This window comes from Lathyrus oleraceus, chromosome 1 (genome assembly GCF_024323335.1).
Source record: "Lathyrus oleraceus cultivar Zhongwan6 chromosome 1, CAAS_Psat_ZW6_1.0, whole genome shotgun sequence".
Lineage (NCBI taxonomy): Eukaryota > Viridiplantae > Streptophyta > Magnoliopsida > Fabales > Fabaceae > Lathyrus > Lathyrus oleraceus.
In genome coordinates, this window is record NC_066579.1 from 389,435,833 (window position 1) to 389,446,703 (window position 10,871).

Sequence of the window (10,871 nt, forward strand, 5' to 3'; positions counted from 1 at the left end):
GGAATAGACAAAGAATAAAGATGATGGACAGTGCCAGAATATCTCACAAACCAATCTAAAAGCACATGTGTCAATCAAAAGTTTAGATGAATGTGAATGAAGAACACACACAAGGTTCTGTTGAATTTCTTTCTAAATGGGTCTTGGTTTTCAATTGTTATCATGAGCTTGATCAATCATGATGAACACACTAGACTAATCAACTCACTCTCTCTAATTCAAAAGCAACAACAACAAATTACACAATAACAAGATACAACAAAAAGAAAATGAATCTGACATTGATTACACTCAAGAAGTTGTTCTAAAAAATAAGATAACAATTCATGATGATGGGTATACTAAGAAGGGAATACTAAATCACATATTTGTCTTTATGGGTTTCACCCATATGTTTCACTCACTTGTTACTTTCATCAAGAAATAACTATTTAATTCAAGGATGGAAAATAGGTCTTGTGAAGCTTTGATTCGAATCAAAAAGAAATTTTATTCAAATCAATTTGTGCAAAGCCCAAATATGACTTCAAAAGGACAGTTGATTTGAATCAATTTTTACAATTGATTGGATCACGTGAGGTTGTGATTCGAATCATGTTTATTTTGTGATTCTGATCAAATGGTCCATAGGCAACCCCTAATTTTCTCATAACTTATGATTCAAATCATGTTTTACACTTGATTCAAATCAAGTAACCGAAAATCCAAATTTAAGTGTTCTAACTTGTGATTCAAGCAAGCCTGTTGAAACAACAAAGTAATAATTTGTTAGGCTAAAAAAATGAACGATATCACAGATCAAAACTAACTCTTATTCAATTCAGAAAAGAGGGTTCTTAGTGGTACATATCACAATAGTCAATGCGATTACAATACAAATAAAATATTAATATCATACAAGCACACGAATAATAAACGAGACACAACTTACAAATACACAACAAAATAAGATAACTATATTCAAATTGACAAAAACATCAAAACATAAAAGCAATACCAAACGATACAGTGACTGCACTTTCAATAATGGTGATATCTCCGAAAAGACGTTTGAAGTATGTGGCGTTAAAGACGTAAATCTCAAAGAAACTAAAGCACTCACTTTCTCTCTTTTAAGATAGATGAAAGAGTGATCGACAATCGAGGCTAATATGACAATCTCTTGTCTTGCTACACATAAGCAATGGCAAGGCCGATCCTGACTTTTTAGAGGCCTAAGACAAATAATAAAAATGGATCCTTAATAAAAAATACATTTTTTTTAAAAAAAGAACAACCTTGTATTCGTCAAATAAAAATATGTTATTGCACTCACTTCTCTACCAAATTCTTGTATTCGTCAACATCGACATTAGTTATAACTACTTCTTTCTCCAACATGAATACTCCAAAAATCTTTTCACAAGTCTAAATAGATACTATAAACAGTATTAGGATCAACCTTGATATAGTTAATCATAAGTGAAAGTTACCAAATTAAGATTATAAGTTAGCTATGGTAGAAGTTTTAGACAAGAGAATATAAGTAAGGGCCTTGCAATGACCACACCTAAGTACAATAACGAATTTGTCAAGAAAATAAGATTCAGAAACTTTGGAAAAAAAAGATCACCATATCATAAAGTTATAGAAGATCGAGTTAATTTATACATACCATGGTGCATAGAACTCCACTAGAACATCTTTTATTTCATCTAAGACAACCATGTCAAAGTCATCAGGGGAGAAAGCTGTCACATTAGGTGGAAGAGAAAATATCTTCACGTTGGTAACTACATTAACAATATATTTTATATTAATAATAAAAAAATCAAATATCGCCGTTAACGAAATGAAATTTAAAAACATTCAAAATAATATGAAGAATATAATAGATGACTAACTACGAAGGCAATATATACTATAATAATGCAATCTATAAGACATGAAAAAAATTGAAAAACAACATGGGGTGGTTAAATTATACAGTTAAGTATTCATAACATTACTGAAAATTGTAAAAGCAAGTAATTGCTAAAAAAATGTATGAAATGATTAAACTAACAAAGAAAAAACGATCTTATGCTAAAAATTCTTGAAAAAAGTATACAAGAATCTTCTATAAAGATCACGTAAATACCTCATTCCATGTTTACAAAATCAACAAGAACTTCAGCGGTATGCACGCCTTCAACATCGTACACGACACAAACATCGTAAACGACATTGACATGTGAAAAACATTAAATTTTTATTTTCCACCATGTTTAAAAATCAATCTCTTACCACTTATTTTCCATTTTATAATTTATTTTAACAAGTTATTAAATATATATTTCATTTTTTTAAAAAATAAAATGAGGCCCCTTAATTTGAAAGTCCTGAGCTAAAGACCGTCTTGCCCTTGCTCAAGATCGATCCTGGGCAACTATTCCTAACCGACCATATTGGTCTCTGACAAAACACTTCCGAAGGAGCTGCAATCCTTCCAGAACCTTCTCTACGCATAGAGCTACTCTATAAATAAGTATAGAGGTCCAAACTCCAGATACATCTAACGATTTTCCGTGATTCACGCTTAATAAATAACAAGTTGTTATTTCCTCCTTAGTGTATATATATATATATATATATATATATATATATATATATATATATATATATATATATATATATATATATATATATATATATATATATATATATATATATATATATATATATATATATATATATATATATATATATATATATATATATATATATATATATATATATATATATATATATATATATATATATATATATCATATTACAAATTATTTTATTTTGAATAATGAATAAACATATCAAGCAAACTACATTTATAATAATAGTCAAGTGCAATGAACATCAAACATATTAGAGTACAATTATCTTGTACTATTCTATTTTTTATATATAATATTTTATATATAATAGTATTCATCAAGGGTCGATAAATTTGAATTGCTCGATTGAAATTGACCAATCTATTATCTTTTTTGTGCAAATATATCAGATCCAATGGGGTATCAAGTTAATTCAATTACTTAATCTAGATAGAATATAATTGTTTTGAACAGGCGCAAATAATTATTTTAGATCCGTTGAAAATCGAAACCGGTCGAATCTAATTAATATTTATTTTATTTATTTTTATTACTATATAAATGATTAATTGTGACATTGTGTCACAAGAATACATATAATATAAAATTTTAAATATTATTTAATTTATGATTTAAAATATGATAATAACTAAATTAATCTCAAATGGTACTTAAAATATTTTTACTTAGTAATAACTTTTTTAATAATAAAAAATAGTGTTTCTTCAGGCTATTCTAAATTTTTTGTATTTTTTTAAAGTTAATAGAATAATAAGAATCGAAAACACAATTACAAGATTTTTCACTTCGAATCTGAATAAATTTATTGAACTTAGCAATACTCATATTTGACTGGACACATATATCAATTTGTATATAAATTGATTTAAATTTTTTGATATCTATAAATTTTGATTATATACCAATAATTTTACTGTAAAAAAATTTGAAGTTTAAACTTTAAAATAAAATAAAATTAAATAATATATGACATTAAATATTATTATTTTATTGAATTATTTTTTTAGATAAAAATATTGATATTCAATTAAATTTAAAGATGAAAATATTTATTAATATATATTAAATTAAAATTATGTTTCTATTCACCAAAAGAAACTATATTCACAAAAATATAAAAGTAGCGAGAGGGACGCGTAGAGGTATTGTTCCCGCCAGTGCGCTTAGGCATAAACTTCTCTGCTTTCAGCACAGTGTCTGCTCCAATCACTCGCTCTCTTCTTCACCATAGTTTCTCCGCTTCCGCCACAGCTTCTGCTCCTATCCACCGCCCATTTCTTACGTCCACCGTGTGAGTTATTTTTTCATTACTTGTCCTTTTGCCTTTGGCATTCATAAACCCTATTTTGTTTCAACTAAACCCTAATCAATCACTATTTCTGCTGTGTTTCTCATCCTTTTCTTTTTCTTTTTTCTATTTTTTATTTTAATTTTGAAATTCATCATAACAATACTTGCAGGATGGCAAACAACGTTGAAGATTTCTCCCAATTCGGAATTTCAAAAGAGGTATGTTCAATCTTCCTCTTAAACAGTCACAATCTTTTTTGGTTTGTTTTGAAAAAAAAGGGTATTTTTTTATTTGATTTTGATTTGTAATTTAGGAAAAGGATAAGCTTGTAGGAGAAGTTATCCGTTACTTGCTTTTCAAAACTCATCAGAACTCAGGGTGTCCAATTAAGAGAGATGAACTCACTCAACTTATTACCAAGAATTATCATCAGAGGAATCTTCCTACTTTTGTCATCAATGAGGCTAAGGACAAGCTTTCCGCCGTGTTTGGTTATGAAATGAGATTGCTTTCAAGGTCTATCCCATCATCTAAAGCCCAGACACGCGCTTCACAAAGTGAGTTTTTTTCTCTCATTATTTATATTCAACAATCTTAATTTCTTGCTTTCTTGATTTTATTAATGTTTTGTTAATGGGTCATTGCTTGAGCATTGTGAGTTCTTTTCTATGAACAATTTATAGGTTTTGTGATCTACTCCCTCCATCCCATAAGGAGTGAATCAGTTGACCATTTCTCATATATTAAAAAAATAAAATAAATGAAAGAGAGAATAATATTTTTACTAAAGTACCCTTATCATGTAGTGGGAATGATGAAAGTAATATTAATTATAGGTTAAAATTGGGAAATATGCATTGGAAATTGAAATGGGTCATTGACTTTGAGACACTATTTTATTCCAAATGAATCACTCATTGTGGGACGGAGGGAGTAGATTTTTAGGTAATGTAAAAACCCCTTTGAAACTAAGAACATACGAGAAAGTAATTGAACGAGGGTTTGGACCGCCTTTTACTGGGGTCTGCCTATATACTAACTTAGAGTAGTCAATTCTGGATAGAGGCGCGGAGCGGCCGACCCCAAAATTGGGATAGCGTATAGCGAGATGACCGCTATTTGATCATTTTTTGGACAAATTACATGAATAATAATTATAAACATATGAAGTGAATGGGGAAGAACGAAGTGCAGAGAGAGATAATGGAGGAACTTGAAATTTTTCTTTGGAACAGTTGAAGTATAGAAATGTCGGTGAAGGAAGGTAAGGGTGGAGTCTCATATCAAATTTGATTGAAATTTTACCCCTTAGCGGCCGCTATAGTGTTCTGCACCAATAAGGCTCTTCCCATAGCGGCTGGCCTCCTCTCCGCTCTGCTGTAGCAGGATGGATAGTGCTGCTATTGGCCGCCATTGACTATTCTGCACTAACTTATAAAGCATAGTTTGAAAGACTGTTTCCTTGGTAACCTAGCAATAGTTAGACTAAAAAAATTCTCAGTTTTCATTCAACTGTTTTTGTTTTCATGAATCTTTGAATGTTTGTGTACATAGATTTAAAAGGAATGAGTGAAGCTGTTTGTGGACATTGCTTTTTACTTGTTCAGATGTGTATGCATTCTGCAGAGTTTTCCAACTATGTTGTAATGGTTACCATTGACGCTTCCTCTAATTATAGACTTATGACTTGTGATCCTCCAGGTGGTGCGGATGCAAAATCATATATCCTCATTAGCCAACTTCCTTCTGATTTATATGAAAAATATGTTGTGGATGCGAATACAGCATACATGTCTGGTTTCACGTTTGTCATAATTAGTATTGTACATCTTGCTGGCGGCAAAATTCCAGAAGGTATGATTGAAGTCTTTTAATGATATATTTATATTATACACACATAATAATCTTATGCATATGTTGAACTTGTGGAAATAAAAACCTGCTACTTCAAGGTCTCTAGATGCATGCAATAAATATAAGTTTTTGATATTTACACTTTTCAAGGGTAATCAAGATTTGTGCCGTCATCTTAACATAATGGAACTTGATATGGTTGGATATTTCAGAAAGTCTGTGGAGCCAGTTAAATAGGATGAGTTTGAATGACAATGAAGCAAATCATCCTGTTCTTGGAAACATTAAGCAAGCCTTGGAACTTCTTGTTCAGCAAAGGTGAAACTAAATTACAAGATTCATTGCATTCTGTGGCACATACGGTCTTCCTAAGAAAACCAATGAATAATGAAGTAATTCATATTTTTCTGTGTAGGTATTTACAGAAGGACAAAGTTCATGGTCCTGAAGGCAATACCATATATTATGAGCTTGCCGAGAGAGCTTTAGATGGACCCATCAACAACAAGGTCAAGGAATATATATCTCAGGTAGTGTTTCGTTTTGGAAATTAAATAATGCAAATTTTGTGGCTAGTTATTATTATTATTTTTTTTCATATTCATTAGCTCAAAATGTCTTGTCTCTATGAACTTTTTGGGGCGTCTAACCTAGTGTTGATGAACATTTTGAATTTATATTATTAAGTTGTTTCTAAACACAGTCGTCAGCACTGAAAAGCGCCTGAAACAAATCAAACACTGAACATGCAGGATTGTTCTTTTATGCCTTTCTGTCCTGAAATTCTAAAATTTCGTATACAATTTCTGAAAAAGCACTGCCGGTTGTACCTATAATTGAGCAGAAGTTATATTAATTCATACATAAGATGAACAAAACTGACAAAACATGTCGTAGCTTGTGTTTTTCTGAATGACAGTTAATATTACACTTCATCAAACAAATTATTGTCTTGCATTGTTGAATTTTGAATTTGATTTGTTATATATATTATTTCTGAAACAACACTTCTCTCGCAGATTATGAGGGAAACTTCCTAATCAGTTACCAGCTCTTCAGCATATCAATTGTGATATAATTATGCCTACAGAGGGAAATGGTGAGATACTAACTTGGTTCGAGTTTACTCCTGATCAATTTAAGGCTAAGCTCTGCAAGAATATCAATTTCCATTGTGTGTTCTTAGCCAAAACATAATTTTATTTTGCATTGTAAAGGGCATTTAGTCCAAATTCCACACTAATTGCAGTTACGAGCTTTTGAGTTTATCTGGTTTATATGTAATCAAAATCACATTCACACCCTTAACAAGTTGAGATGAAATTCTTGCGTAGTAGTTTAACTTATATCCTTATTTGAAACTTCAACTTTATTTATGTGGTTAAGCTACACTTTCATCACATACATTTCACTCAAAAGCAACCACACTCTAACCGACACTAGTTCACAACATCCAACATAGAAACTTCGTTATTATTCTCACGACACGACACAACCAAAACTATAAGATTAATTAATAATCAGGATTTGCCAAAACGTAACCCCCAATGGCCTTGAAAAGTCCAGTTCCTTTGATCTTAGATTCGTCAGGAATTGCATCAGATAGAGCTGCATCACCTTTGGTGTGATATTTCAAAGAAAGCTTAACAATGGATCCACCATCAGTGCCAGGTACAACCTTTGTCTCAGAAGTAATTTTCTCTAAACTTTCATCCAACCCTGTACCTCCCACTAAGCTGTAGTTGTATATCAAGTTTGCCTCATCCTCTGCCTCTAATTTGTGTAGCACATAGTTGGTTTTACCACCTGCAGTACAACAATCATCATTTATATTATTTTTTCCATTTCTAGTGAGATTGGGGCATAATGAGAAAGATGAATGAGAGGACAAGAGATGAAATTGTTTTAACTAAATTTACTTTTAATATATATGCATTTGAACCAAATTTCCGGGCCAACTAAGAACAGCAAGAAAGAAAAATATCTCTAATCATCTCACAACAATAAAATTAAAGAATATGGAGTTCGTTGTGACAGATATTTGCAAGGCAATCTTCATAGCGATTAACTTGGTAAATATGTTTAATTTGTACGGTGAACTGCACAACAATTATCAATTATCAAATTCAAAGATATCCCAACCACGGTTTTGTTAATCTTACACAAATTCATATCTTCTCCGATGAACATTAACAACAAACAAAACTCCTCTTGGTGCAATTGTTGACAATTCATTGATGTCTAAAAATGTTGAAGATGTAATTGCTATCATTGAAAGATTGAAAGAATGACACCAAATGACCTTCAAGGGAAGTACAACAAAAGCCTCGTGCAAAGAAAAAATGAATCATTAAACTGAGAAGAAATGATGCAATCTTAGCCCAAAAATAAACTGTTAACTCAAAGATTGAATAATTAACATAGCAATGGTTAAAGCTTCCATAGTAACTCAAGGAAATGTCTGAAAATGAAAAATAAACATAAATAAGTTTCATATTTCAAGGTTTGTATTGGAAACCATCCTACAAGTTTATGCCCCTCTTCACATAAAGAGGTGAACTATATGGAAAATCAACTAACTATCAAAGAATAAATAAACGGAAAATCAACTAACTATCAAAGAATAAATAAATCAAACTATGGTCAAGGATGGAGACAAGATGCAGTTTTAAACAACATACAACAACCTTACTACAATTGCAATAAGAGTCCTCCACAACAAGAAAACGAAACCAAAATTGGAAGTCACTTTAAATTTGTTCATGCAGATGTCAATGGCGAATCAAAATAATATGGATGCACACCAAAAGCACACTGATGCATTAATAGAAAAGTTGAAAGTACATGTAAGATATATAGAAAAACATCTGACTTATCAATAAGGAGGGACATTTATTGTCAATATTCAAAGAGAAATGGTATTCTTACACCAAAACCTACATCTACACCCGTATTTCACCAATGCGGTAAACAGTGAAATATTATAATAATATATATTTTAAAAAATAAAATATTAAAAAATGTTATTTTAATATTATTTTAATTTTTAAATTAAATGATATTGATATAAAATTGTGTGATTAACCAATTTTATAATTTTATTAACCAATTTTTTATATTCTATTAACCAATTTTGATGACTGTTCAAAATTTATTTGGACAATTGAACCTTTATTAACCAACTTCATAATTTTATTGTTGATGAAATGAAAGAATAAGAGGGAGATAAATAATAAAGTGGGTAATAGATATAAGAAAACAATAAAGAGGATATTTTAGTTGAAAATAAAGAGAGTGTTAAAGAAAATAAAAAATAGTAGGAGAAAAAAAATTCAGTGAAGAGGTAAAAACAAAAAGTTAAAAGGTCAGAGAGGATAAAAGTTATCTAAAGAATCCTCCTATTTTTACTTTACCTTACCACCTTCTACAACCAAAAGTCACGGTGTTGTATGGATATGTTATTTTAAACTTGTTTAATGGAATGAAGCATCCTAAAGACAAGGAAGTTTGATTTCAAGTAGATATTACTGATGAAGCTATCTCGGATGTGTGAAATCACCAACATATTATTACTCTTTTGGAAAGATCTTTGACAAATTCATTCAACGTACTCAATGCTGATGAAGATTAATAAATTAAAAAGTATTTGAAAGAACTTGACACTTTTGTAGAAAGTATTTTCACTTTAAGATAAATAGAAGAGTTGAAAGAAAAACCAACACATGATGATTCCAAACCCGAGCTCGAAATGTTACCATCACATTTAAAATATGTTTACCTAGAAGAGGTGACAACAAACCAACAATCATTTACTGTTCATTATGTATTAAAGAGGAGAAGAAACTAATTCAGGTGCTGAAGGAAAATAATAAAGCAATAAGATAAGCGTTATCCAATATAAAAAGTATCATGGACATGCATGCATAAAATTATGACGAAGGATATTTTCAAGCTTATATTTCAAACTTAGTGTTGTTTAAACCCTACTATTAGTGTTGTTTAAACCCTACTATAAAAGAGATTGTTAGAAAAGAAGTAACAATATTGGTTAAAGCGATACAATCTACCCAATCTTAAACAGTTAGGGTGAGTCTAATCTAAGTGGTTTAGAATAAGGGACTTATTACAATAATCAAATGGAAAAGAGAAATTTAATTCATACAAGAAGAATTACTAGATGGATAATATGTATAAATTATATGAGACTTGATCAAGTCATCATAAAGGACCATTTTCCACTATCATTTATGGATCAAATGTTGGAGAGGCGGGAAATGAATTTTATTATTTCCTATATGGAAAATTAAAATCCTAGTGGTATGGACCATTTACAATTAAGGAAGCCAAGCGATATGTCACAATTGAATTTGAGCATTTTTTTAAAAGAAAGTTGGATTGTGAATGGTCGTAACTTGAAATTGTATCTTAGAGGTGAAATTGACGGAATCACCAAAAGAATTATGCTTATTGTTCTGTGAGCTCGCATGAAAAAAGTGTCGAGAGTACTCAAGAACAAAGTGATATACAAGAGAAATCATGAAGAGAGTAAATCCCAACTAAGATATAAGGTTAGATTGGTTGTGATAGGATTCAACTAGAGGAAAATGTTGACTTTGAAATTTTTTTTTCATCCGTGGTGAAGATGGCTTCTATTCGAGTTGTGATTGGGTTTGAATCAAGCTTTAACCTAAGGGTTGAACAACATGATCTGAAGATCAAGTTCTTTCATGGTGATTTGGAGAAAGAGATTTATATGGAGCAACTTGAGGGCTTTAAAGTAATATGTAAAAAAACTTGTTTAAATAGCGAATAAAATTTTTTATGGTCTCAAGCAAGTCCCATAAAAGTCGTACAAAACATTTGATTATTTTATGGAGAAGAATAATTATGGTAAACCTACTATTGGCCACTGTGTGTCTGTGAAGAAATTATACGGTGCTGATTTTACTATTCTCCTGTTATATGTTGGTGAGTGATGACATGGTCATTGTTGGTCATGACACTAAAAGGATTCTAAACTTAAAGAAAGAGTTAAGCAAGTCCTTTGCAATGGAGGACTTTGGTCTTGCACAACAAATTCTTGGCACGACAACTTA

General features: G+C 30.5%; 2 protein-coding genes across 3 annotated transcripts; one reads left to right on the forward strand and one right to left on the reverse strand.

Annotated features, from left to right (window-relative positions):
- The first annotated feature begins 3,745 nt into the window (after positions 1-3,745).
- Positions 3,746-7,121, forward strand: LOC127073553 (uncharacterized). The gene is made up of 7 exons (XM_051014731.1): positions 3,746-3,921; positions 4,091-4,139; positions 4,235-4,478; positions 5,623-5,775; positions 5,988-6,093; positions 6,191-6,305; positions 6,795-7,121. The coding sequence occupies exons 2-7, from the start codon at positions 4,092-4,094 to the stop codon at positions 6,813-6,815; spliced, it is 687 nt and encodes a 228-aa protein (XP_050870688.1). The 5' UTR covers positions 3,746-3,921; position 4,091; the 3' UTR covers positions 6,816-7,121.
- Positions 6,827-8,606, reverse strand: LOC127073583 (ABA-responsive protein ABR17-like). 2 transcript variants are annotated; one of them, XM_051014761.1, is made up of 2 exons: positions 7,938-8,304; positions 6,827-7,581 (listed from the first exon to the last, which is right to left on the reverse strand). In XM_051014761.1, exons 1-2 carry the CDS (start codon positions 8,008-8,010, stop codon positions 7,289-7,291), a joined length of 366 nt encoding a protein of 121 aa, XP_050870718.1. In that variant the 5' UTR covers positions 8,011-8,304; the 3' UTR covers positions 6,827-7,288. The 2 variants fall into 2 exon arrangements, 1 of the variants encoding a protein (XP_050870718.1); XR_007785803.1 differs by lacking the exon at positions 7,938-8,304 and adding an exon at positions 8,463-8,606 and having other exon boundaries at positions 7,443-7,581.
- Between the last annotated feature and the right edge of the window lie 2,265 nt (positions 8,607-10,871).

Excerpts from the sequence above, each read along its gene's own strand:
- LOC127073553 (XM_051014731.1), top strand. The coding sequence starts at position 4,092 with ATGGCAAACAACGTTGAAGATTTCTCCCAATTCGGAATTTCAAAAGAG. Across the intron at positions 4,140-4,234 it reads AATTCGGAATTTCAAAAGAG|GAAAAGGATAAGCTTGTAGG; the intron begins GTATGTTCAATC and ends TTTGTAATTTAG. Across the intron at positions 5,776-5,987 it reads TGGCGGCAAAATTCCAGAAG|AAAGTCTGTGGAGCCAGTTA; the intron begins GTATGATTGAAG and ends TGGATATTTCAG.
- LOC127073583 (XM_051014761.1), bottom strand. The coding sequence starts at position 8,010 with ATGAATTGTCAACAATTGCACCAAGAGGAGTTTTGTTTGTTGTTAATG. Across the intron at positions 7,582-7,937 it reads CGGAGAAGATATGAATTTGT|GTGGTAAAACCAACTATGTG; the intron begins GTAAGATTAACA and ends GTTGTACTGCAG.